At 48.0% G+C, this 24835-nt stretch overlaps 1 protein-coding gene and 1 non-coding gene across 12 annotated transcripts in view; both read left to right on the forward strand.

Moving 5' to 3' along the window:
- The first annotated feature begins 2307 nt into the window (after nucleotides 1-2307).
- MAP4K4 (mitogen-activated protein kinase kinase kinase kinase 4) overlaps nucleotides 2308-24835 on the forward strand; it is a 151989-nt gene continuing 129461 nt past the window's right edge. For all 11 annotated transcript variants that reach the window (XM_015277799.4, XM_015277803.4, XM_015277801.4 and 8 more), the window contains exons 1-2: nucleotides 2308-3042; nucleotides 3416-3481. In XM_015277799.4, the coding sequence (XP_015133285.2) occupies nucleotides 2986-3042; nucleotides 3416-3481 (123 nt within the window). In that variant the 5' untranslated portion in view covers nucleotides 2308-2985. The remainder of the gene's footprint in view (nucleotides 3043-3415; nucleotides 3482-24835) is intronic.
- On the forward strand, nucleotides 5480-5545 carry MIR1656 (microRNA 1656). The gene has a single exon (NR_035148.1). It is a non-coding gene; the product is annotated as a microRNA 1656 (primary transcript).

The raw sequence follows: 24835 nt of genomic DNA on the forward strand, positions 1-24835 counted from the left end.
GGAACTAGCAGGAAGCGGTCATGTGGCAATTCATTCTTTTATGGAAACTGTTTTTTCTCTGAAGTTAGGGGTTGTGACAGTGTTCAAAGACTCACCGTCTTATCAACAGCACTTCTGCTTCTTTACCAGTCTTCTGGTAGAATACTAGAACAAATTACAAAAGTCACTGTAGTGAAATACAAGCTCAAAGTGGCAAGGGACTACTATGGTGGAACCGCATCAGGAAGGCGAGGGCTGCTTTGAAAGTAATGCCTCCTATTTCATTAGGTTGGCTCATGACATCACAGGCAGATGTTGGTGGGATGGCAGTAGAGGTTGAACCTTCCTGCCAACATCCCATTATATTTTGTTGCTGGGAGGGAACAGAGGGGCAGTCTGACAGAATGGCGTCTGATATGGGAGCACGGATGGAGCAAACATGTTATCGAACTCCTCCATGCAGAAAAAATTGCACCCACTGATACTCATTAAGTCTTGCTGAATGTTTCTGGAGGCCAAACAGTGGATGTGAGCACAGTGAGAGGTGGGTGGTGCATTTCAGCAGTGGTGACAGTGGGTCACCTCCACTGGTGCAGACTGATACAAGCACGGCATGCAGGCTCTTGTTCATCACTGGCAAAAATGCATAGCTAATGGGGGTGGCTGTGTTGAAAAATAGTGTTCTGTAGCTGAGTATTTCCTCCATCAAACAGTGCCGTTGAGCTCTTTGTATGGCTTGTAGTTTCCATGGAAATAAATAGGAGGCATTACTTTCAGAGAGAACTATGTACTCTCTATGTATTATACTGTATATTTGGGCTCAGTTCTACAAAACTCAGCCTATACTTGTCAGGAGCATGAGAGAGGTGATACACATTGGGGTTGGAATCCAGGAGTGCAGAGACAGCCTCCGGGGTAGCATTAGCACAAAGGAGAGAGAAGATTGTGGCATTCTGATAGATACATGCCATGGAAATGTCATTTTTGTACTGGGCAACAGTGAGAAAGGAGAGTACTGGGAATTATTAGGAAGGGACTAGAAACCAGGGCAATGCCATAAGACTGTATGCGGCACCCCACGCCATGAACAGGGCACGGAGATCCCTTCCCCTGTCTTAAAAATAGGATCAGTTCAACAAAGGACTAAATGATATGGCTGCTGCTCATGGCATCAGTTGAAAGGTCAGAAAAACTGGGAGGGGGAACACAAGCCTATCAAAAAAGAATTCCTGTGGAGAAAACAAATAGGACATGGTTGCTGTATCTTCCAGTACAAGAACCAGCAGGGCCTTCCTGCCGACTGGACAGTGGCTCAATGGCAATGGACAAAACGGTCTTCAGTCCAGCAATCTGTGGAACTCCCTGCCAGAGTGCACGCAGAAAGGACAAGATAACTAGGCCAAGTAACGAAACCAACCCGCTGTCACTACACCTTGGTGTAAATCCAAGGCCAAAGCTCGCTGCACACCTCTGATGCCACCAGCCCTGTGCCTTCTTCCTCTGCAGAGAACACAGCGCTCTGCCCTCGGCCCGGGTTTGCCATCTTGGTAACAACACTCAGTGAAAATGCAGCACACCATTAAACTGTTACGGTAATTTCACCTCACACTTTCTGCTCAACAGGTTTGCTCTGTTTCAAAAGCATGTTTCTGTGATACTTATAGCTATGTATATGTAATTCTGTGGTTAAAGCTGAAGAGACAGGAAAACCTTGGTTCCCACAGGAAACACGCCCCAACCTCTCGCAGGCAGGTAACATTTTTGCCATATCAGTGCGATAAAGAACTTCAAGGGAAGCTGAACCCTGCCAAGGTTTACACCTGCGTGCGACTGCCTGCTCGGGAGAGGTTACTGGGAGTTTTCCACGTGATGCGGCTGCTGCCGGAGGATCTCCTGGGCGGGCGCGAGGCCTGAGGCGGCACTGCCCGGCAGCGAGGGGCGGCTGGGAGCGCGGAGCTGGGCGGGGGGCTCGGGCGGCTGACGGAAAGGTCCCCGGAGGGCACCGCGCACAGCGGGGGGCGCGGGGCTGCGGCATCCCGGGACGGCCCCCGCCGCGGACACCCGCGGGCCGCCCGGGACCGGACTTTGTCGCCTGAGGGGCGGCTCTCGGCCGGGCAGGGCTGCGAGGCCGTCCCCGCCTCGGCCCTCGCCCTCTCTCTTTCTCTCCACGAATTTACCCAGAAGTGCTTTGGTGCGGGCGCGTTTCCGCCGGTTTTTCCTGTTGGAGAAGGGAAGGGGGAGCTGTTTTCTCTCTCTCTCCCTCCGCTCGCAGTATATTTTGTATCCCTTTTCTCCTCCTCCTTCCTCCTCCTCCTCCTTCTCCTCCTCCTCCTCCCCGGCTATCTTTGTCTGGCTCGCAGCACCCCGCTCCCGGTGCCCGCCGCCGTTTCATGCCAGGGCAGCGCCGCGGGGAGGGCTCGGAGGCGGCGGCAGCTCCGTCGCGGCGCTGGGCGTGAGCCCCCCATGCGAGAGCGGGGCCGCGCCCGCCGCTGCCACCGGCTGCCGGCGTGAGCCGCGCCGGGCCGAGCCGTGCCATGCCCGGCCGCGGGGAGCACCGCGACGCTGCCACAGGCTGCCGGCCCCGGCGCCGCTCCTGCCGCCGCCGCCGCGACATGGTGTGAGCGCCCGCCCGGGCACCGACCGACCGACCGACCGACCGACGGACCGAGGGACCGGGACACCGCCGCCCTCCTCGGAGAGCCCGCCGGACCGCAGCACCCCCGCTCCCTGCCTCCCTCCCTCCCTCGCTCCCTGCCCGCCTTCACCTCCCGCCCCCCCTCCTCCCACCCGGCAGCCATCCATCCATCATCCCCCCCCCGCCAACCCCTCCCAATGCTGAAGAGTTTCAACCCGCCGGGGCTGGAGTGAAGAAGGGAAGGGCAAAAAGGAGGAGAGGAGCTCCGCGCCATTCGCATCGTTCTCGGGGAAGGGGGGGGACGGGCGGCCTCGCTCTTATCTGACGGAAAAAAAAAAAAAAAAAAGAAAGGAAAAAAAAAAGACTCGAAAATGGCGAACGATTCTCCTGCAAAAAGTCTGGTGGACATCGACCTTTCCTCCCTGCGGGTGAGCGGCGGGGCGGGGGCCCCCAGGGACGGCGGGGCGGGGGCCGGCGCTCCCCGGCGTTGCGGCCGGGCCGGGTGCGGGGAGCGGGGCTGGGGGGAGCGGGGGAGCGGGAGTCGGGGAGCGGCGGCCGCGTGGGGGGCGCCCTGAGGGGGCGGGCGGGGGGAGCGCGGCCCTGGGCCGCTTTCCTTTGTTTGCATGCGTTGGCATGTGCGTGGAAAAGCAGGGCGCAACAGCTGCACGCCGCCGGCAGCCCGGCTCGCTGGCTGGCTCCGGAGCGGGCTGGCAGGGCTGTGGCAGCGGCCATCCGCTGGCAAAAATGTGACCCCGCTTCTGTTCTGTCCATCTCCCGACCCCCCGCCCCTTCCCCCTGCAGGACCCCGCCGGGATTTTTGAGCTGGTGGAAGTGGTTGGCAATGGCACGTACGGGCAAGTCTACAAGGTTGGTGGCAGGATTTCTCTTCTCTCGGTATTGCTGTTTTTGTCCAGACGGGAGCCGGGTCCTCCGCCCGGCTGATGATGAGCGGAGGGGTTAGGGTGACAGAAAGGCTCTCCTTGTCGCTGCTGCAGCCCCTGGCGAGTTTGCCGGCCTCTTGGCTTTGCTTTCCAAAAGAAGCACCCATCCCGAAAGAGCATAATAGCCCCCTCTCCCCCAAGGAAGAGACCAGACCGCTGTCAGTGCGTCCGAGCCTTAGAAATAGCTCCTTGTGCTCATTCAGAATTGCTCAAATCCTCATGGAAGTTACAGCTGCTGCCGTGACGGGAAACAAAGGCTCTGCCCTTGGTGGGAATTGTCACCCAGTTCCTTGTCGGGAAACCTTCCCAGGAGCCCGGTGTGCTGAGCACTGCTCTGACAGAGGGCACACAATGGCCATCAGATCGGCCTTGGAAACGGGGAGCGTTATTGTGTGAAAATGAGAATTCCCAGACGAACCTGTTTGACAAGTGTATGCCTTTAAAACAGAAATAGGAGAGTGCCCATGTGGGTGTGAAACTAGCCTACTTTTGGGGTTTTATTTATTTTTTTTCCCTCCGCTGTTCAGTCAGTGGAACAAACAAATCTCGGGATTGCATGACTTTGCAGTGAGTGGTAGTGACCAGGATGACTAATTACTCACACAGTCTTAATACTTGGCTGGAGGTGGAAGGATCTCGCCTTAAACCGTGTAGAAATGCAGGCAGAATTTGCAGAGGGAGGGCGAGATAACTGGAAGAAGCCGAACGTGCCCACCTGCTTGGGGTTTTTTTTTTGTGTGTATGTGTGCTTGTAGGTAAGGCAGTGCAATTTTTAAGCATCTCCGATGGCAAGATGCTGCTGAAAATGAAACACATGCTGGTTTGTTTTGAGGGCGTGAACCTCAGCCTTTGTGCTGGAGCAGGCAGTGCGCAGCATGCGCCGTGAGAGTGGTGGGATGGCCGGGCTGCTGCTCCAGGCAAGAAGCTGGGATCCCCTGGCTGAGGGAAGGGGCAGTGGGTTGGGGCGGTGCTCTGGCACTGCCTGCTCTCGACAGGCTGGGTTTTTTTGCTGCAATCCTCCTGCTCCAGAGCTTGCGTCACCTGAAGCCCTTATGCAAAAGATAGTAGGGCACAAAAGGTGTGACTTTATCCTCTTCTGTTAATGGTTGCAGTGGAGTGCTTTGTTTCTCGGTTTGCTCGTTAATGCTGTGGCTGAAACCAAACACGACTTTGTTACTTAACTGTCTTGAGCTTAAAAATTGTGAATTCAGCTTCTCTAAGCTGTGCTACAGCTCTCTCCCAGTAAAGTTACTATAGGAACCACCCTCAGCACGTGTGCTTGTTGCTGTGGAAGAGCGACCAATAGCCGGAAGTGCTATGGGCATCAGTGGCAGAGGTGGCGGGCGGGTGCTGTCCTGGCCACGATCTGTGTGTGAGTCAGGCCAGATTTCCTCCGGCCTTAGAATCATGGATTCACAGAATGGTTTGGGTTGGAAGGGACCTCAAAGCCCAGCCAGCCCAAACCCCTGCCGTGGGCAGGGCTGCCCCCCACCAGCTCAGGCTGCCCAGGGCCCCATCCAACCTGGCCTTGAGTGCCTCCTGGAGTAGGGCACCACAGCTTCTCTGGGCAGCTGTGCCAGCGCCTCACCACCCTCTGTGTATAGAATTTCCTCCCTCCCTGTTGAGAAAGCAATGAAACTGTTTCCTCTTGCTTAGTAACTGAGGACATGGCATCCTGGGCATAAGGAATATGGGATATGTTTAATACTGATATGCTTGCAGCAGTTGCCAGATGTTCCTAAGCTCAGGTGTGAAAGTTCGGATTTGCACAGCCACTTCTTTGCTTTGTATGTATATGTGAAGTGTGTACACATAGCAGGGTAGCACATAAACAACATTTCCCTTTTTGTGATTCAAACTCAGTTCCTTTCTTCCTCCCGGCACCTCAAGCTGGGAACCCCACTCCAAGCCCTCACGGCCTGATTCTCTGTCACCAGCGGGCATTGGCATCACTGGCATGGCTGTGATGTCATGAGTGCTGGCAGCAGGATTGGCTGGCAACCTGCCACCCAGGACGATGGGGGCAGTGGTGACGTTATTTCTTTGTCTGGCCGTGCGGCACCAGGGTGGCACTGGCAGTGCCCGGCCCTCTGGGGCCTGCAGGCCGGTGGGAGGCTGCCCTGGCCTGGGGGGAAGGCCACGTGTGGGCAGGCCGTTCCCTTCTGTGCCTTGGCTGGGCCTACTGAACATAGCTCAGGGCTGGCGAGCTGATAGCTCAGCTATTTATTAACTCTGTGTATGTCTAGCTGTATACATACCTACTTGTATGCCCCCACAAAATAAGAGGTTGCTCCCTGGCTGCCGCTTGGCACCTGAATGCTGCTCCCCGACATAGAGCATTATAGGTCCCCCTGGGATTTTAAGCCATTTTTTAAGTGGGTTGGCTTCTTGTGACCTGCAATGAGGTGTTTGAAAATGCTGAGTTTGGGGCTGCTCTGCTTGTCGTGCGTAGAGTTGAAATAATATTTGTTGTCACAACCCGGCTGTGTCTCTCCTGTATGCATGGAAACGAACTGGGACAGAAATGAGCTGAGGTTCCCAGGTCTGTGTGCTTATAGAGCAGTGTCAATCCTTGGGTGGGGGGATGCTTGATGCATCCCCGAGCAAAGCGGGGCCCTGCAGGTTGCCATTGCAAATCCTGGGCAACGGAAGCCCAGCTTGGAAGTGGTTTCCCCTTTTGGAATTGATTCAAAATCCGTGAATGACGGCACAAAGGGAAGTTTTTCAAAGCAGTGTTTATTTTAAGTTAGACAGCAAACGGTTAAATTGTGTGGGATGCAATCAGCAAATTTACCTTGGAGTTGCTGCAGCAGCAAGCGGCCGCAGACCCCTGATAACTTTGCTTTTGTAAAGAGCCGGGCTCTGACATTTGCTGGAACTGGGAGAATTTTTCCCTCCGCTGGTCTGAGCTCAGTGGGGTGCTCCTGGGCAGGGCTGGCTGCGTAGGGATTCCCCTTGCAGCCCTCCTCCAAGCAGTGGGATGAGGGTTGCGATGTACAGCTCTGAACTGCAAGCAGTGGGGGATTTTGCAGAAAAGCAGCAGTTGGGCTTTTGGTGCCTGTTGCTGTCTGGCAGAACAAAGGCCGTGCAGGCAGTCCTGAAGTCCTTCCTGCTTTATCACAGCACTTCAGTGTGACTGTAACTTGCATCCAGCCTACCAAGTGATCAGCAATCTTAAGGACCCTTCTTTTTCATCGTTTGCAAATAGTGAAGGGGGCATTTTTAGCATTGCTGTGGTTGAATTTTATTTTTCCTCATGCAGCAGTGAGCTTAATACGAAGTTTTGCTCACGCAGAATGAATACACACCCAAATTTTACCTTGAGATAAGATTTGAACTGGGTATTTCTTCCACCACCCCCTCCCCCCCCCCTTTTTTTCCATGCAAAATGTGAATTAAAGGCACTGATTGATATTTTCCATACGTAAAAATCTGTACCATCTGATCATTCACAGAGGTGTAGGGCTTATTAGTGTTGCTGTTGAGACTGAGCCACGTTGATTTGCTCGGTCACTCTTTATTTATTGTGTGTATATGTTTTTAAGTCAGCTGACCCTTCCCGCTGGGTGTGCTGTTAGGGCTCCCAGATAGACACCATCATTCTCCCTTAGCAGAAATGATGGGGGAAGGGTGGCTCCTTGGGAGCTCTGAGGTGTGTGGCAGGAGTGCTCTAGAAAGCTCAGAATTAGGGGTGATGTTCCTGATTGCCCCCAGCACAGGCTGGTGTGGCTCTCTAAGAGCCTTGTAATAGTTAATTCGTACTGAAGGCTTCTTTTGTTGATTTATGTTGCAGCCTTCCAAAACTGCATGTAAATGATGTGTATTGTCTAACTGCTGGCACATAAAAGGAAATGATGTAAGATGTGATCGTTTAAATGCTGATTTGAAAAGAAATTAGAACTTGGATAAATATTTTCCCACGCTAAGGATACTCTGTTTTTGTCTTAGTGGGCTTTCTGTCCTAGAAGGTGGCTGTGTTGGGGTAGGAAGAGGGGACAGCGGTTGGTATTCGGCGTGAAGTCAGATTTTTTTTTCCCTTCTCCCTTTTCTTTCTTTCACTGCTGAACGGCCATCATTGTGGATTGAAATGATTTTGTTATACATGAATACAATTCCAGCCTTATCGCTGTAAAGACAAGCTGTGCTGAGGAGCAGTGAGGTCACTGGCTTTCAGGAACTGGTCCAGACCAGCTCACTATGAACTTCTCCCCTTCCTTCTCTTACGTTTTGGGGGGTGGATTCTGTTGCAAAGCGGGAATTTGATGTTGGCTGGTTCCAGAGTAGGCTGAATAGTAGCATTTTTCTGTGCCCTATGGTTAGATGCAGCCCTTAGGCCTCTAACTCCACCATCCTCCAAACTGGCTGAACTTTAGACCAGTTCTTCATCACCCAAATCCTTCTTAATTAAATATACAAAAGCTAGGCAGGTGGCCAGGGGGGATTACTGATATTTATTTTTATTTAAAAAAAAGAGAAAAAAAGAAAGCAACCTGCCAATTGTGGGTAACTGTGTGTTCCTCTCACTCTTCCTCCCCCAACCCATCTGTCTTTTTGTCAAAATGTCTTTTTTTGCACCTTGTCTTAAATCCAATGGCAGGCTCTTGGGGCAGGGACTCTATTAACGTAATTAGACCAGGTTCCAATTCTCTGGGACCTGGATGTATGCAATGCTTCAAGGTGATGGATTTAACAATATACAGCCCAAAATCTTATGCTAACTCATAGGAAGTTGTTTTTTTTTTTTTTTTTATCTTCCAGTTTTCTTTTGGAAGATTTCTCAACTGATGTGGATAAAATCAGAGCTGAAATTGTATCACATTCTCTCTTCTTGTTTGTGTGCATGATCTCCCTTTTACCTGCTGGCAGACCTGTTCCCGCTGCCCAGCTTACCCCCATTGACATAGGTAGGGGTTGTACGGGTAATGGAAATTTTGGTGAGCTGTTACCAACTTCCAGGCACCGGGGCCTCCGTGGCAGCGTGCAGAAATGCATATTTGCCTCTGAGGTGATGACGAGTCTGTGCCTTTTGTCCTAGGGGACAGTATAGAGGAATGTTCCTAAAGGGGATCCTACGTTAGAAGAGGTGTTCACCCTTTGCATTTCCCTGCCTTCAGTGTATACATTTTTTAATATAAAGTTTTGGACCAGAAGGCTAGCAGGTTTTCCTAACGTGGTCTACTGTATGTTTGTGAGTACGTGTTATGTTCCAGGCATTTTCTTTTCATGTGATACTTCCTTTGCAAGCTTGACTTTAGCCTGGTAGGTTATGTACCTACTTTCTCAATATATATTTTCCATGGAGGAAAATGGTATTTTTATTTATCCCTCTATGCGTTTTTGACTGTATGCTCTGGGTCCTCCAGAAGTATTTCTGTTTGCCTTTGGCTGCCATTGATATTTAAGCTCAATAACATTGCCTCGCACAATGTGAGCTTGACTGTAGTCAAAAGTTACAGTAAGATCCTTATCTGTGGCGTTATTTTAGATCCCTGTGCAACTCCCACTGGAGTTAGTGGAAAGAATTCGGTTCACTTGAACAAGAGGTGGATTTGGGAGGGGATCTCATAGCTTTGCACAGTTTTCTTATCAAATACCTTAGGTTCATAGCAGTATGGGTCCCTGATTGTTTCTCAGATTGGCTCAAGCTCAAGAAAAAGATATCGTGGTCTCTGTAAGTAATCAGCTACAGGAAAGGGGAGGGAAGAAAAAGCAACTGCTTGGGAATTTTGAGGTAACTCTCAATGTAGGGAGCGTGGAGATTTTAACATCGCATCTCAGTACGGACTGGAGACACAATAGTTCTGCAGCCAAGTGAAAGCTGCTCTTCTGAATGTGAATAACAGCTGTGATTTGGCCTCAGTGGCATTGGATTTAATGTGATGCTAACTGGGAAGCCTTTGAAAATCACCACCGAAGAAAGCTGAAATCCCAGCAGCTGGGAACTGGAGGTGCTCACTCTTGCAGAGGACTGGAACTTTCACTACGTGTAGGGATCAGGTGGACATTAGAGAAGCTGTGGTCCCCATCCCTGGAGGCGCTCAGGGCCGGGTTGGATGGGGCCCTGGGCAGCCTGAGCTGGTGGGGGGCAGCCGTGCCCATGGCAGGGGGTTGGAACTGGCTGGTCTTTAATGTCCCTTCTAACCTCAGCTGTTCTATGATATGAATGGAATAGGCTTCTCTCCTTTTTATTTAGAAACTGGTGCAACTGAGTCCTATCTGAAGTTCCCCGTGCAACTCATGGGAGTGGGCATGAAAGGTGTTTGTCTTCTCCCCGGGGTTTTCCCATATTCTCCCCCTGCTTGATCTTGCCTCCTACTGACAAGTGAGACAGCTCGAAGAAAAGCAACGTAGTGAAGGTGAATTACAGAGGGAATTGGGGGGTGTTCAGGGAGATGCTGGCTTGAATGCTGAGAGTGGGATTAGTAGGCAGTTCACAGCTTGGGAAGCAAAGGTACTGTAGAATCAGGAAAGCGATTAATATAAGAAAAAGTAAAAAAGATGGTTTCACTCTCAGTAGAAAGACATAAAAAAATTATATGTATTTCCATATTATGAAGCAAATCAGCTTTTACTTCTGGTTGCTCAGGAGTCTTTTGCTTTCGCAAGCCAACTGGGCTTTGGGCTTATGCTCCCCAGGTGAAGTTTTATTTACAGATACTTTTGTGCTGACCAAACCTCTTTAATGCCACCTAGCTACATTGTGTCCGTGTGCCAGAAGGAGAGATCTTTGAGGAGGTGGTTTAACGTGGTGAAATGCTCAGTTCCCATGAAGCTGCACCTCCCTGGGTTGCTCTGCCACCGTAGCTGTCACAGTAGTCATTCAGGCAGGACACTGCAAGTGCCAGCAAGCCCTAGTAATAAAAGCAACTAATGTGGTAAAACGCCTTACGTGGATGCAGTTCTACTGGTCTTGTAGAGCTTATCTGGTGTGTCTCAGTCACCTCCCTTTGGAGCTGCCCCATTGCATGTTGATAAGAGCTCCTCTCTGAGCGGGGATCACGGTGACTCACAGGTTGGTATCTGTTGCATGGGCTGTGGACACGTGCATGGCAGAGAAGGCCCGCACTGGGTTGGGAACAGCAAGGAGAACCAGACTGTTTCAGAGTTCTAATGGCTGGGATACCCTCTTTTAATTCTATACCAGTCTGTGATATAGACTCGTTGGTTCTGCTTTGTGCACCTGTCGGCTTCACATCAGGACGGAAGTTAAAACGGGAGGGTGTGTCATAAGAAGGTAAAAGATTGGCAGCAGCCTGGAATACTCAGTTGCAGTAAATCTGCTTTTTTTTTAATTAATGATGTGGAAGCTGCCTAGGCAACCTGCTGCTTCACCATAACACCGATGCAGTTTTTGGGGAGATTTTTGCATTTGGAGCTGCTAAAACTTGAAACCTTAAAAATACAACAGTCGTTTTTAGTTAAGCTTTGGTAGTTCCAATTGCATCTTCCTAGGATTTTGTGAGAGTAGCTGGAGGGGATGACGGTGGATATAAGTTTATCATTCTGATTTAAACAGTGAGCTCAGAGGAAAATAAACTTGTCATAAAACCTGCCCCCTACACTTTGAGGCATCCAACTGTTTTGGGTTGCTTTGTTTTCAAGACCTTGGAAAGCAGAGGTTAAGGTCCCTGCTTCTTCATGTGTTTCTTAATGTTTCTTACAGTAACGTGTTCTGTGCCGTGCTTGGTTTTGTATACCTTCAGATGTCTGGGACCCCACCAGTGTGATTGCAGTTCATTATTTTTCTTCATTTTTTGTGCTTCTCAAGGCAAGCTCTATTGAATATCTAAAAGGGAGGCGCAGCCGTGCTGGTATTGCAGGGCTCCTGTCAAGAGGAAATACTTGTAGCTGAGCTATAAACCCTTACATGTAGGGGTACATAAAGAGAAAAAGAAGAAGCTGACAGGCCCTTGGCTGTGGGGCTGCTAGCCTATGCAACTGCAATAATCAAACCAGTTCTTAGGGGAATTGGCATAGTGGTGTCTGAACGTAATGATGAGGTATTTCCTGAGTGGAAGCTTTAATTGAATTTCTTTTGTGCTTCTCCAGGAGCTGATAGTGCTGCGTATCTCCAGTTATTTTATGGTGGCCTCATGGGTGAAAAATGCACTCTGCGGTGAGAGCTGCAGATGCGCATGAGCTGTTCTTAATTTACAGCTTCCTTCTGTGCCCTGGGATTGGGGTGTTTCTTTTCTGAAAGGTGCTTGTGTTGGTGGGCTGCCTACTGTCTTTTTGGTGCCTGAACCTGAGCTGCGAACTCTAGGGCTCATGGAGTAGAGAAGTAGATCAGATGGATGGTCTCTGGAGATACATACCTTAGGGTGAGATAAACTGCTCTTTACATGGAACTGCTTGTGCCCGTTAATTATAATGGGAGCCTTGGATGAATGTCTCAGATCTGTATCTTCTGTATGTCTAAGGTCTGACCTATTAACCCCTGTCTGTACCATGCATGTGATGGTACAGCTGTCTGCTGTCTTTGGGGGGTGTACCAGTGAAGATGCCTTTACTGGATACGTGAAAATGAATCAATTATAAAAGTCCCCTTTTCCATCACTGGAAGGGAAGCATCCCTTTTCCCAAAAGACTCATAAATGAGTGACCCGTTTTTGCATACGTCTACCAAGAAGTGAATGTGCTTACCCTCACTATCCATCTCCACTTCTATACAAAGCCAGGGAACCTGAATTCAGGCAGCATTGCTGCTGTCTCAGGCCTGCAGGAAAAAGGTTGATTCTGCAGAACTTCTCAGGTATCTGGCTAGGAAGAACAGTCATGGTGAGAAGTGGGCAGTGCCTTGTGTCTGTTCTCTGTGCCCTCAGCAGTAAGCATTGGCATCTTTTCAGATGGATTACATTGCTATAGAGGTTACTGTTTTTCAGGACAGAATCGCAGAAATACTTTGACTGTTTTGATGATGTTGTTAAGGGTTGTAATTAAGTGCCTGACTCCTATGTTTTTTGTTGTTTTTTTTTTTCTCAAAGGTGTGCTTCTCTGCAAGGTATCCTTTCCTATCAAACCTGTTTTCTTTCTTTTTTTTTTATTGCTTCTCTGTGGCTGTAAGCTTGGCTAGTAGGATTCAGTCTGGTTGTGAATCTTATTTTTAAATCTCAATCTGTTGTAAATCTGAGTATCTTTTCTCTAATTAACACTTTCTTTTGGAGGCAATATACGTCGTGTTCCTTCATGGAACAGAACAGCAGACATTCCCGCACCATTTGAAATTTCATATTCTGCACCATTTGTTAAACTGAGCTACCAATTGCATGGCAGTCTTGGTTATAAACACAGAAGGAAGTGGAGCTCTCCAGGGCTTCTTCTCTGATATCGAAACCATCCACTGTGATTTGCTTCCGAATGAGGATATGGGAGGGAAGTACAGCCAGGAGCTGGTGTAACTTTTACTCCAAGCCACCCAGGAAATACATAGCAGAGATGAGAACCAATTCTCTGGATGTGAAGTTGTGCATACTTCAATCACATAGGATCCCTTCTTTGTCTTAATGATAGCTGAAGTCTGCTTTAATACTCACCAAGAGAAGGAACACTCTGTGTGTTGGCCTGCAGGTCTCTTAAAACACCCACAGAAAGGCCTACAGGTCCGTGGGCATCGGACAAGCAGATTTCGTTGTCTCCCTGCATGTCTTACCTGGGTTTGCAGTAGAATTGCAGTGTGCTACCTTACAGGTGACGGGGTTTATATATGTTTATATGACATTTGCAGGAATCCTTGAGCTGAATTGCTCACATTTAACTGTGCCGCTTTCTGTAGCGGGGGTGGGGCAGGCAGTAGGGTATTTTACCGTGACTAAATGACAGCGTTAATACCTTTAAAATTGGTATACTGATGTTTATGAGCAGATACAGCATTACAGTGATAGCTTCGGGGGCCTTCTGCTGTGTATGAGAGCTCTTGGTTGATTTAGAGAGCAAATAAATAAAATTTGAAAGCCAGCCTAAAACACAGTCATGCATGCTAAGCTGAAAATGCACGGTGTTGTTATACCCTGAGCTTACCTTGCACCAAGAGTTAAGTTCTGGAGTGATGACAAGTGAATATCAAGAATGTGTTTCAAGTCATGTGAAAGAAATGTGAGTTTCTAAATAACTTGAGTGTTAAAAGGGGTGGATGGGAAAAGCTTTCCTTAGCCTTTGTGGAAGTCTTATATGGCAAGGAATGAAAATCTTTAATATTGACCTAATTTTATTTGTATTTAAGATCAAAGAGCACTTGTGAATGAGTTGCTTGTTTTATATGTCACCGGCTTTATGGTTTTATGAATGGCTGGAGGCAGTAAATCAGTCCTGAGTAATGCTACCTTTCCTTAAGTTTCCTCTGAGGTAATGGAAGAGTGCTCTGGTTTCCTCCTCAGGAATAAAAGTGTATTAGTTATTGACCAGACTTCTTTCTGTTTAAGTTGCTGAGTTTGGAGATGCCTCCTCGTGGATAGAGCATAGTGGTAGCACTCATATTTGACTCTGGGATGGGGAGAGAGAAGTGGGCAACAAAACCACTGCTGCTTCAGATCAAGTCCTCGCTGTGTTCAAGGTAGCATCTGGGATGAGACTTTGTCCTCTTCCTTCGCTGTGTACTTTGTACTTTTTTAATAACTAAGTGTGTAGTCAGCGTGTGCTCTTGCTGCAAGGAGGTACGTTTTGTGCCCGTAGTGTGGTTTCCCTGGGCTGTGAGGGAGAAATGTTGCACCGCTCTTAATGTCAGCTCGCTCTGCCAGGTGGGAGAGGAGGATCTGAAGCTCTTGTTGCAGGGTGCTGTTGTCCGAACTCTTGCCTGGTTTGGGATGGCACATGGCTGTGATAGGTGTGGTACGTGCCAGGGGCAGCCATGGGCCTGCAGAGCTACTGGGTGCTGGGGGGGTCTGGAGCTCCTCACCACTGCAGCATGCAGCCCGTGCTCCTTGCAAGGGTAGGCCTTCTAAAGCCAGTCGCTTTCTGAATCCTATCGGGAGCTGGATTTCTGTCAAGACTGGCTGAAACATCCAGAGGGTGTTTTCCCTCTAAGGCTTCTTGGTTTAAAGCTCCATTAATTGTACGTCAGTTGCCATATGTGTTATGATAATAATTAGGAGTGGAAAGGACTAGATTTATTTTGGTAAACATTTCACCTAGTAAAAATTTAATAGCTTGTCTGCCTTCAAAAGCTACTCCTCTTTTCCTGTGCAGATGGGATATCAAACAGTAGTGCTGAGCATTTACCAGGGATGCTCAGCCCTGGGATTTTCTGCAGGGCACAGATTGCTGGGCTGAAGTCTGTGGGTTTCTTTTAATAGTGACTGCGAACAGCTTTGAAGGATGATAAAAACACCACGCTGCAATGACTAGGGACTTGCGTCTGAATCACATCCATCAGCAAAAACACCTAGTTTTGGGAACGGCTCTGCATGACATCAGAAGTCTTGTGAGGGCCTGGGCCAACCTTCTCTTCAACAAATACTTGATTTCATGAGTTTTTTGAGGGAGATGTTTTGAACACTTCTGCTGTCTTAGGCCTGTGGGTATAATATCCTTAAGAGATCATGCCTATGATTTAAGAGGCATAAATGTCATTCGAGAGAAAAAGAGGTGTGATGGAATAGGAGGATGGTAGAAATAATGCTGTTTCTTGCAGTGTTTATTGGTCTGGTTTCGGGTGTTTTTCTAAAGCTAGAAGTACACTGCACTGGTATCAGTCTGGTTCTGCAGGTTGGAGTTGCAGCCGTGGACAAAGGCTTGCACGGTTTTGATTGGAGTTCTCTCATTGGACTTGAAAGAGAAGAGTGTTCTTTCTAGAAATATCAGTTTTCCAAAGTGCCTCATATCTTACATATTTAATCTTTCCTCCTAGAATTAATTTTCTTTTCAATTTTCATCCCTTTTTAAGTGATGGCAGGTTTCTCTCCCTCCGGGTGATTTGTTTTGTCCTTCTTGCTCTTCCCTCACACTCACAGGACGTGGGTGAATTTCTCCTGCAGTTTTCCCTTCTCTAAACTCTACACTCATCTTTTGCGTTTCTTCCTCTAGGCTTGTCTGTGGGTTTCTTGTTGTTTTTTTCAATTGGTATAGAATAGCTGAGAAATAGAAGGGATATAGTTAAATCTGTGTGACCTCTGGTACTGGCTGCACTTCTGTCAGTAGGCGGTTTGTTTATTTCATTAATGCCTTTCTCCACATGCATTCTGGTACCTCCTTTTGATTTTATTTTATTTGTTAGGCGGTCTCTTACTCTGGCTTTCCAAAGAAATGAGATTTATAGAACCAGAGAATCATTAAGGTTGGAAAAGACCTCTCTGATCATTGAGTCCAACCCACTCATGCCCACTAACCATGTCCCTTAATGCCACATCTACCCTTTTCTTGAAAACTTCCAGGGATTAGTCACTTTTTTTTTTTTACCCTGTCCTCAAGAAGTTTTCAACCTCAGGGCTGACTTCAGCTGCCTTTTGGTGTGGGGTAGAGGCCTGACGTCCTTGCAAGTTTCAAAAAGAATGGACAAAGAGGTGCCAGGGTGTGAGGGATGCTGGCTGCTCTTCTCATACTGCTGGTTCACAGAGAATGGTAGAATGGCCTGGGTTGAAAAGGAACACAGTGATCATCGGGTTTCAACCTCGCTGCTGTGTGCAGGGTCGCCAACCACCAGACCAGGCTGCCCAGAGCCACATCCAGCCTGGTCTTGAATGCCTCAGGGATGGGGCATCCACAGCCTCCTTGGGCAACCTGTTCCAGTGTGTCACCACCCTCTGTGTGAAAAACTTCCTCCAAATATCTAACCTAAACCTCCTCTGTCCCAGTTTAAAACCATTCCCCCTTGTCCTATCACTATCCACCCTCGTAAACATTCCCCCTCCTGTTTATAAGCTCCATTCAAGTACTGGAAGGCCACCATGAGGTCTCCCTGAAGCCTTCCCTTTTCCAAGCTAAACAAGCCCTGTTCCCTCAACCTTTCCTCATAACCTTTCCTGCTCCAAAGCTACCAGGATGCTCCAGCCCAGGGCTGGAGGTGGGAAGTTTGTGGATGCTGACTGAAGGACATCAAAAGTCTTTGTCTAGACGCATCAGGCTGCTCTCCCTTGGTTAAGTTAAAGCCTGGAGCACTGAGTGCATGCTGACCTCATGCCTTAGATCTGGGGCGAGATGAGCCCCTGAGCTGGAGGTGGGTGAGGTGAGGATTTCTTTGCATTTGCCTTTGCTGCCATCTCAGCTGGTGCCCGCACTCCAAACTGTTCAGGAGCAGCTGTAAGACGTGGATGTCCTTTCTCTTGTCAGCTCCTGTTTGAATAGGGGCTTTTTCATGACACACGCTTGTTTACTCATGTTTCTCATTTAACGAAAGCAGTTAAATGAGGCAATAACCACCAGCAATTGAGTGCTCCATTAAGCATGTCATAAACCAGACCCCAGATCTGGAGCTGCCCTTTGTTTCTCTATTTTGGGGGAGGAGGGAGGGAAGGCACAGCGCAGGACAAAGGCGTGCTGCGATGCACCACCGATCCCCCTGAGCTGAGCACACACCTCGCATCGCCTCACAGCTTGCTGTCCTCTTCTGGCTGCTGCTGATCCAGGTGCGGCCCAGCTGGGGGAATTCTGACTGCATCCATCGCTGAGCTGTAGGATTCTACCGAATTGCCAGATGGACTTGTGGGGATTTCTTCTTTCAACAGAGCTATTGGACAGTAGTTAGTGTTAGTGCAGGGTGGGAACAAAGGATTCTGTTTAACCAATGTATGGATGGATGTTTGGGACAGGTGTCCTACGGAGTTCTGGGGAATCCTTCAGCTGAAAACAAAACCGAAGCACAAGGTCTGAATCGCCCCTTTCAGCCCCCCAGCCCTACCTCTGCAAATCGGTCTGCTCTTTTATTTCAGAGAGAGTGGCTTCGTGTTACTTTTCTGGATGGTTCTGCAAAAGGCATTTCTAGAGGGGAGCCTCACTGCACGTTTACAGAAGGAATTTTAGCTCCAGATTTCGCTTTCTTGTGTCTTCAGACTTGTGAAAACGAACTCGCTCATGACTTTCCCGAGTGTGGGTTGAAGCGAAAGCTTCTCGAGCCTCGCTGCTGGTTGTGCTGCAGCTGTTTGTGTAAGGCATCTCTGTCTAAACTGGAGGTGGCTGTTAATTTTATTCAGGAGAGGAGAGTGTTGGTGCTGCTGAGCTGGATCCGCTGCGGCTCAGCTGACTTGTTGTGAGGCTGGGCGTGGCAAGTGAAAAAGGCCTTCTGTCAGGGAGACAAAAAGGAGAGGCCTGCTTTGGATTTGAATACAGCTTCTTTTGGATAACCTTCCCTAAAATTGTTTCCTCCTGCGGCACGTGCTATTCACAGCTGCTGGGGTCTGTGAGGGCACCGAGGCCCCCCCGGTCTGCTTTGACTGCTCTGTTTTAAACCATTTGAGTGCTTCTGGCTTTCCAAAATGGGACACAGCTTTTCAGTGCTCAGCTCCTTTGGGTAGAAGGAAGGGCCTGGTGGCTCCATGAGCCCCAGTTGGCAATGTTTAGATCTGCAAGGGATACATGCATGGGGTACATGTAGGCAGGGCCTCCAGAGTTGATCAGGTGACAGAGCTGCAGGAGATGCTGGGCTTCATGTGCTTACAACAGCGCCTGCAGGTTTTACCAGGTAAAGTAAAACATGTTATCTGCTCAGATTTCCCTTGCCTTGCCTTGTGGATGAATTTGGGTGTGCAGAAGTACACCAGGGCCTTGTGCCGTGTTGTGAGCAATGCAAGCTGATGTACATCTCCTCTCCAACACTATGTGCTGCTGTGTCTTTATGCAGTCCTTCATGTGCTGGATAATATGTCACTGTGTCCTCCTGGTAGCATCCAGTAACAAATTATATAGACTAGAACTCTCCCCCCTTGGATGACTGCAACTTGGAGCATTACCTCTTTCCCCCCCCCCCTTCTCCTCCCCCTCCATTGCTCTGCAAGGAGGTGACAGTTGTGGGAGGATTGAGCCAAGTCTGTTTTTTAGGTATTAGGGGTTACTTAGAGGAGTTTCTGTGGAGAATACCATCTGGACACAGAGATTCATTTGTTGAGGAGCTGAGCTGATCCCAGAGGAAAATCGTTCAGATGCACTGTGTTTATGGACCTTACTGTAGGCTGAAAAAGGATTCATGAAAGGTATAGGCTCTATATGACTACTGTAGGACTTTGCATTTCTTGTGGAATTGACTGGGTGAGAAATAGCAGGAATGCCAAGCAAGTGGGCAGATCTGTTTTTTTCTGGGGGGGGACTGGTGCTAGCTGGTATGCACTAAGTGGAAAAATCATTGTTGATTGCTCCTATATGGCAAATTCAGTAGTAATGTTGGTGCTTAAATTTTTGGGTATCACTTCTCTCCTCTGATCTGGATCGTGCCCTTGCAGGAATTGCTGGAAGTGGGTTACATTCTTGGGAAAAGTATGTATTTGAAATAAAAAAATCACATAAGCACGTTTCTAGCCCAGCCCCTTTCAGTGTTTGGATTGCCAGAGCAAACTCTGAAGGGAGACTCTTTTGCCCTTGGATAGGAATCCTGTTTGTCCTGCTGTGTTTCATGTTCTCAGCGTGGGGCCTGGTCGCATATCAGAGTGGGGGCATGAGGTGTGCAGGGCATTGCATTGTTGGAGCCTCACATTCAGGCACCAGGAGGATTAAAGGGCATGCTCTGAAAAGAGACTGCTTGGTGTTGCTGATAAGTGGTGCTGGGTGGGGGGAGAGGAGGTTAATGCCCCCTTCTGCCCAGGGCCTAGTTAAAGAAGGCAGTCATTGAGCTAAAATATACATCCACAGTTCATTTCTGTTTAAACTGAAATTACTGAGCAAAGAAATGCATCCTGGGAACAGATTAAGCCGTATACTGGGAAAGAAGCAAATTTCTCTCCAGCTCAGTTGACAGTGGCATGCTTAAGGGTTTTCTGTATTAAATATTTGATAAATCTGTAGTAGACTTGAATTCTGCTCGGTTTTAATTACTTTTGATTTTTAAGCCTGCAAGACCCTGACATTTTTCTTCGTCTTGCCTTTTTCCTGCCCCCCGCCCCCACACCGATCCCATTTCATCCGGGAACGAGCGCTCGGTTATAATAGGACATGGTCACGTCCCGGTGATGGGCAGAGCAGTCCCTGTGGAGCTGCTGTTAAGGTTGAATTTCTGACTCAGGGAGGTCCAATGTCACTGAAAGCACCGCTCTTGAAATTTATTGCATCAGAAGTATTTGATTAACTGTATTGTGTTAGCACAGGTTTTATTGCTACTTCCTATATTTTATTAAAAACCTCTTATTAAAAGCGCCTGCATGTGTATTTGCTTCTAACGAACCATTTCTTTCTCTGCTCTGGGCAGCAATTTGCTGTGTGGTGGTAAACAGTCAGGGCATGGAGGATGGTGGGGTGGGGTGGGAAGAGTGTTGGGGGGGGTGGTGGTGTTTGCTCTCCCTCTTTCCTTTGATAGTTAATTTTTTCATTGCTTGTCAGAAGATATTTTCTTTGTGTTGGAGGTTGTTTGTACGTTGATGTCATGCCTGTTTGCTTTCTTCTGGCAGTTGGCCGAGCAAAGGTCACAGCAGCGTTTACCTGCTTGGCACTGAGCAGTCCTGTTTCCAGCCTTCGCATCAGCCCCTGTGTAGTCTCCTCTATTGGGAACTATGCTGAGCAGCACAGCGTTGCTCCCAATGCCCTGAATCAAGAGGGAGGTCAAGGAGAAAAAAAAAACAAACAACCACAAGCAGTTGCTTGTAGCTGTTTGATTCGGTCTATTCTTGCTGCTGCTTTATCACTCACGTACTTTGGTCCGGCAGACTCTGGACTGCAGAGGGTAAAAAAAATAAATAAATAATAAAAATGTTTTGTAAGCATTGGTGTGCTGGATGGAAAGTTTTGTTGTGAGGAATCAGCATGTTCCTGTGCATAGCGGGGCTGCTAAAAGTACTTTCAGCCAGCTGGGGGTGCAGGCCAGGGGTTAACTTGACAGTCCTTCCCGTTTCTCCATTTTGACCAGGCCTGCAGTTGTTTGTTTCTTGAGAGACCTTTCCTGGTACCCTCTTAAGATCTTCTCTGGAGACGTTTTCTGTGAGTCTGTTTCCCACAGTGGCATGTGTCTGAGCTTTGAACGATCTGGCCTTTGGAATAACCAATATGTGGGAAATTTCTCTTTCTTCAGTCTGTTTTCCATAAGGCTATAGGTATTTAAGAAATGCTGGAGACAGCTGAATCGAAAGACCTTACCAGACAGAAAATATAATACAAGCCACCTGACCAGCCCTGTCTTTCCTGGCCTCTTGCTAAGAGCCCTCATTTCCCTGTGTCCTGGGGCCTGGGCAAAGCATCTCGTCTCTGCCAAGAGCTCAGTTATGTATTCATCAGCTGTAATAAAAAGCATGCTTAGCATCATCGGGCAAGGGCCTAATGATCCAGGCTGAATGTCTCCATGGCTTGCCAATGGCAGTGGTGGCTGGAGCCATGCTCACTGTGGTATGGGTCACTATGGTGAAGTCCCACAGCTGATAAGGTGACATCTGCAGCAGGGCTTAGGCTGGCCACAGATGACCCTCTGGCTGGCAGCAGGTTTGGAAGCTTAAGCTGAGGTGAAAGGGCCTGATGGTGCCATCTAGCTCCATCACCTGCCTCCGCTGCTGCTCGTCAGCACCTTGGCGTTGCCCAATGCTGATTTAACTCCTTGTCAATTCATCTCTGTTATACAAGTCATCTGCTGACAAAACAAAGATCTGGGTCACTGCTCTTAAAATAGATTTGGCATTAAGCAAATTGCTCAAGCATGTTCTCCTTTACTCTGAGAAGACAATGTCAACCCAACCTCACAGGGGTACCCCTGTAATGAGCACATAATCCTTCTGTAGAAGAGGCCATGTCAATTTAACTATGCTTGCCTTGTATGCTTTTAAAATGCAATGTCCAGGTGTTTGCATAGTTTGACTTTTTCTTTATACTAATTCAAATATGTGCATCAATTCGAGCTCTTTTAGTAGGTAAGTGGGAGATTTGTTAATCTTCTATTTGTGTTTTTGTGAGTGGTGCATTTACCTTCTGACTGTAAGGGCTGCGGTAAATCACACCCCTATGAGCTGCTTATTGCCCTTGCTTGTAGGCAGAGTTCAGTGGTGCCAATTTCATCTTGATAACAGTCATCCAGCAGCCACTTTGACCACACTGTGCCAAGCCTGTGGATGAGTGTGCAGCTAGTCAAGGCTGAATTACTCATGAAATCCATTTTTAAGGTCATAGCTGTTGCTCTGTGGACTCTTTGATGCCAAATTTTTAGGTCTTCCCGCATGACTTGCCCTTCTGGGGGCTGCCTGGGCTGTGAAATGTGCTGCCTGCCTGTGCCCTATTCTGCTTATCCTATGGGTATCCTTAACTCTGAAGTGTGCTAGAGCTGCTGGGAGCACTGCTGGAAAATACAGTTTGAAAAAGAGGAACTGGAAAGTAGGTTGTTGGTGATTCTTGCTCATGAGGGCCCATTTCTGTCTGAGTATATTGCCTTCTGCTGTGTGCGCAGAAAGCATGGGAAGTCCAGGTAGAATTTCCAGTTACGAGGCAAGCAAGCTGTGGTTTGGTGTCCCATGAATGGGTTCCCTTCTTGACTGTGTAGCAGAAAAGTCCCTCTAATGATGAGAGAGGTAGCAGTTTTCTACTAACCGCCACAGAAAATGTGGTTTGCTTTTGAGGGCGTTTGGGCAATGTCAGCCCCATTGTGAGCCTCCCTCATTCTTTCCCCTGTCTTTTGGTTACATGAGTTGCTGTCTGCTCCATTTTTGGGTTACACTACCAGTAAACTCCAGGCAAGGTTATGGGCAGCCCCTTGTTATCTTCTGGAACCATCAGCACAGACCGTGCATGATTAGACAGCTGCGTATGGGCCGAGTGGAGTGCCTGTGAGACTTGCGTTCAGCAGGGTTCTGACTGGAGCTAGAGGAGGCCTGGCTGAGCAGAGAAATTGCTGTTGGTTGGTACCAGTTCTACCCCCTGTGAGACACTGAGGAACAAGGGGATTGAATTCTTCTGTAAATACCATGCTTGATGAGAACGGAAAGCTTGTTTGCCTCCTTTATCAGGCTTGCACGTCCCCAGAGGTTTGTAAGTTCAAACCACGTCTTGTATCTCAGCTGAGAACAAATAATTTCCTTTCACAGGACACTGTGGTGACTTCTCTTAATGCTTCTCCGCTTTCCCATCCACAGAATCACATGGAGGTGGTGTTTCTGTTGCCTATTTTACCTGGCTTATCAGCAATAGCTTAAGAGGTGTTTTTAGTTGGGTAAGAATTGGGTGTGCCCAATTATGTGTATGTAGTGATGAAGTGTCGCATTGTTTCCTTTTTCCTTCTAAATTGTTGCACCTCAGAGGAGGCAATGATGAGAAGACAGAGAAGCCGAGCAGTGACTTTAAATGGCCTGCTGGAAGGGAGATTGCTGCTTTGAACATTAACTCCCTTACCTTGATGTGCTGCTGTTGAGGTTAATCCTGACCTGGAGCCTAGCACTCGCCTTTTCATCTTGAGTTCTTCCCGACTCCTGAATCACAAATCTAATCACCTTTAACAGAAATTAAAAATGCTAAACTGGGAAAAGGCTGTCTAACTGTTTTCCAGGTGAGGCTGTTGCTTGCCCCGACTTAGCCTTTGTTGCTGATGTGTCAGGAGCAGAAAGCTCTTTGAGTTGTTTGCCTAAAGTCATTAGTTTAGGGAGATGAACTTAATGAGGACCAGCAGTGGTTTCAGGTTATTGTCACTTTTTTACTTCAGCTCTTCTCAAGTTTCATTGGGCTGAGCCCAGAGCCAGCCTAGAGAGACCTTCAGTGGCTGCTGAAGCTCAGTTAGGAGCAGAGCTCTGGGCTTTGACTTGCTGTTAAGATTGGTTCAGAAAGGTCGTGCGTTGGTAGAGAGGATGGCTTGCAGGCTGGTGCATGGTAGTGCTTACAGCCCCATATCAATTCTTCCTAAAGCTGAGGGTGAAATATTCTTGTGGATTAGAAAATAGCAAAAAAGCAAGCGAGAGTTTGCTGGAATGGTCTTGTTTGTGCTGTGCTTTTAGCTGTTCTGCTCTGTGCTGGAAACGTTGAGGGAAATCTCAGCAACGGTTTGAATGGTGGAGTCCTATGAAGTGCTAGTTTTGACCAAAAGTTTGTCTCTCCATCACGGGTGAGGCAACGAAAGGAAGACAAAAAGAACAGAAAGGTGAACCTCATGTAAAGAGTTTGAATTGCTATGTGTAATTAAAGCCGAATGTGAGATATTCCTATTCAGGCGTTCCATGCGGCTCCTGACTAAGAGCTGCTGCATTGCTGCTTGCTCTCCTCTATGTAGTTAACATGAATTTTTCAGCGTGTGAGAGAACTGTGTGTGTTCTGCACATCGGAATAATATAAATCATGCATGTTAACATATTAAAGAGGTAATGCTGACTTCAGGCAGGCTGCTTGCTGCTTGAAAATCAGGACTTCCAATCTGATGCTCTCCCTGTTGCTTGGACGTGTATGTGTGTTTATTTGTCTTTAGGTCCCTGTCTCAGTCAGTAGCTTTATGCGAAGCTCAGTCAGGTTGATAGAAGGTGAAAAAGGATCCTGTCTAATGCAGCTTACGGTGAAAGTGGCACAGTAAGTTCCCACTGCATGAACAGCAGTTCCCTGCTGCATCAAGGAGACCTGATTACACAACAGAACTAATCAGCTGCCATGAATTATGGGTTGGCTTAAGTGCTGCGAATACGTGTTTCTGCCTTTATTCTGTTTTGCTTCCACTGTCAATAGAAAGCACAAATGTTGACAGGGCTTATCTTCCCCAGGTATATTCAGGGTTAAAGAAGGGGTTTCTTAATGTAATTATAGCCTGCCTCTTCTATCCAGGCTAGCAAGAACAAACCAGGTTATATTGGAGCTCTACTGCGTGATGTTACACAACTGTGCTTATTTAAATGTGGCTATTTTTGTAATGTGCTCTGTGCCTTAATGGGAGTAATGGACACAGATTGTTGACCCACTGAAACAAAGCTGAACATAGAGGTGTGCAGTGCTTGTGGAAGTTACAGTGAAATCTGGAGGTTTCCCAAAGTGCTTGCACTTAGTGCAGAAAGAAAGATGGAAACATAAGGAATATTAAAGATATATATATATATAAAAATCATGATGTGATGTGTTTGTGTTTGCATTTTTGTCCTGTAAGAAGCCAATGATTTATTTTCTCCTATCTTTCCTTCTTTGGCTCATTTTCCTTCCTATTTTGCTAAGCATGGTGGTGTAATTTCGGCCCCTTATGCCCAGATTCTCCTCACTTCTGAACACTGAACAC

This window comes from Gallus gallus, chromosome 1, assembly GCF_016699485.2.
Source record: "Gallus gallus isolate bGalGal1 chromosome 1, bGalGal1.mat.broiler.GRCg7b, whole genome shotgun sequence".
Taxonomy (NCBI): domain Eukaryota; kingdom Metazoa; phylum Chordata; class Aves; order Galliformes; family Phasianidae; genus Gallus; species Gallus gallus.